General features: G+C 34.8%; 1 protein-coding gene across 1 annotated transcript in view; it reads left to right on the forward strand.

Annotated features, from left to right (window-relative positions):
- Positions 1-1456, forward strand: part of ARHGAP11A (Rho GTPase activating protein 11A) — a 9634-nt gene extending 8178 nt beyond the window's left edge. Inside the window, 1 exon segment of the mRNA XM_009696998.1 lies at positions 1-1456. This exon segment is cut by the window's left edge and continues 16 nt beyond it. Coding sequence (XP_009695300.1) covers positions 1-1456 — 1456 coding nt within the window.
- Positions 1457-2231: the final 775 nt, after the last annotated feature.

Raw genomic sequence — 2231 nt, forward strand, 5'->3', positions numbered from 1 at the left:
TATGCCAGGACACCCTGAAATGGGAATCGGTTCTTCAGAATCTGTTTTGATATTTGGAAAGCCACCGGTTGTTTCAGATGGATTAAAATCTACAACTGTAAGCACACAAGACAACAGCTTAGAACTCTTCCTTTGTGAAGAAAGTAACTCGACTGCAGAAACATTACTGAAAGTTAAGCAAGCCTTCTCTGCATCTGGAAGTAATCTTCACAATTTGATAGGTGATACAAAGTCTTCCTTTTCAGATGTAGCAGGTGAAGCATTAAATGAAACCCTGTGTCTCACAGGGCTCAGTCCAGAGGAAGGAATATTAGCTGAAGAAGTTTCTGAAGATCTAACAAATACAAAATCCAGAGTGTTGTTGCAACAATGTAATCAATCTTATTCTATTGATAAACAGCAATCAAAAAAAGATGAAATTAAAGTTTTGGAGAAAAGAAACTTTAAAACTTCTATTGAGATTGAACTTCAGGTTCCAAAACCAGATATAAAAAATGTAACAGAACTTTCTGTGCCTCAAGTACTGGCCGAGGAAGACAAGTTGACTGTTCAGAACAGTTCGTCAGAAGATGACTTGAACAAATCAGATTCTTTAGGAAGAAAAGAGGAAATAGAATTAACACACTCACAAACAGCTGAAAACTGTATGGTAAAATGCTGTGATTTGGAAGAAGATACTGCTAAACTTTCTGTGGCAGGACAGCTTCCTACTTCGCAGTTGCCTAAATCACAAAATGAAGTAGACAATCAAGACTTGAAAGCTGAAAATTCTGATAAAACTTTAGCTAAAACATCAACTGTTTCTGACCATGGAAAGGTTTCTGACCACATACAATGGTTCAACAAGCTTTCATTAAATGATCCAAGTTCTGCAAGCAAAACTAAACCACCTCTTAAGTTTCAACGTACTCCTGTTAGACAGTCCGTAAGAAGAATTAATTCCTTATTGGAGGCTAACAGGCAATCTGTTAGCTCTCAGCTGCTTAAAGCAAGTGATGTTGGTTCACCACTTGTTAAATCTTTGAGCTATGATTCTGCACTATTCTCCTGCACAGAAAAGCCCTCAAAGAATTATGTGGCTTTGCCACTCAGGAGTGAAAGTACATATGACCAAGTTTCTACATCTCGTAAGAAGCTAGACTTAACATCCAAATCATCTTGCAGGCCATTAAATCCATCAGACAGGCCTGACGTTTCTGTCAGAACTGCTGGAATCCATGAACAGAAAGCAACCGTTTATCCCTCAAAGTCTGTTCTAGAAGATCTAACCAACCATGAAACAGTGAAATCCGGTTTAAAAGTTAATGCAAATATAAATATTCCAGGTGCTGCCCCAGAAAAATCTACAATCGCAAGAAGTGCTTCAGGAAAAGAAAGAGTTCGTTATAGAGGCTCTCCAAAGAATCCAATATCTAAAGTGAAATTGCTACCAACTGCAAAACCAGTAGACTTATAAGATCAAATATGATGGATAAATGGGCTTATTGTAATTTGGTTAACCTTTGGAAAAATCTAAATTTGTATGATTATTTTTTTTAGCTCTAATTATTTGTATTTTTTGATTTATTTTTTTAACTGTATGAGTCATGGACTTGTACAAATAACAATTCTTATGTTGAGGAGGTTTTCTTCATTTACTGAAACTTTTGTAAATTCTAGTTGTTGATCCAAATGAATTTGACTTCTAAAACAAAAATAACCTGTTTTTACAAATGTTTGTGTTAGATCTCATATTTGATTATCTCAGCCTCTAAAAACATGCTGCATCTCCCAAAACAATTTTGCAGTATTTAGACTAAGTACCAAGTTTAAAAAAAAAAAATTTCAGGCATTTAGAACAAAACTAACAGACATGTGAAAGAAAATGTCTTGATGCTGAGTGTTGGTAGTTATATTTATTTACTACTTAGTTTTAAGTGGTTTGTAGCACTACTTTGATATTTAAGTTGGATGTTACACCAGCTCTACTTCGAGACAATGGTTTTTATTTCTATTGGAGTAAATTTGGAGCATGTTTTCCTTGTTGAGTAGGTAAATATTTTGGCATGTGTACACACACACTGGCGAATTATTAGAACACATGGAAAATAAATGTGCCACTTATTCAGGAAGTGAAAAGTCTTAAAACTTCACTCAGCAATGTATTCTGCAATAGGTACCAAGTATTTTCAGTTGTGACCAGTAAAACATTTTATCTTAATATGAAAGGATGGTTTTAACTTATTTTTAGA

This window comes from Cariama cristata, unplaced genomic scaffold, assembly GCF_000690535.1.
Source record: "Cariama cristata isolate BGI_N322 unplaced genomic scaffold, ASM69053v1 scaffold20503, whole genome shotgun sequence".
Taxonomy (NCBI): Eukaryota; Metazoa; Chordata; class Aves; order Cariamiformes; family Cariamidae; genus Cariama; species Cariama cristata.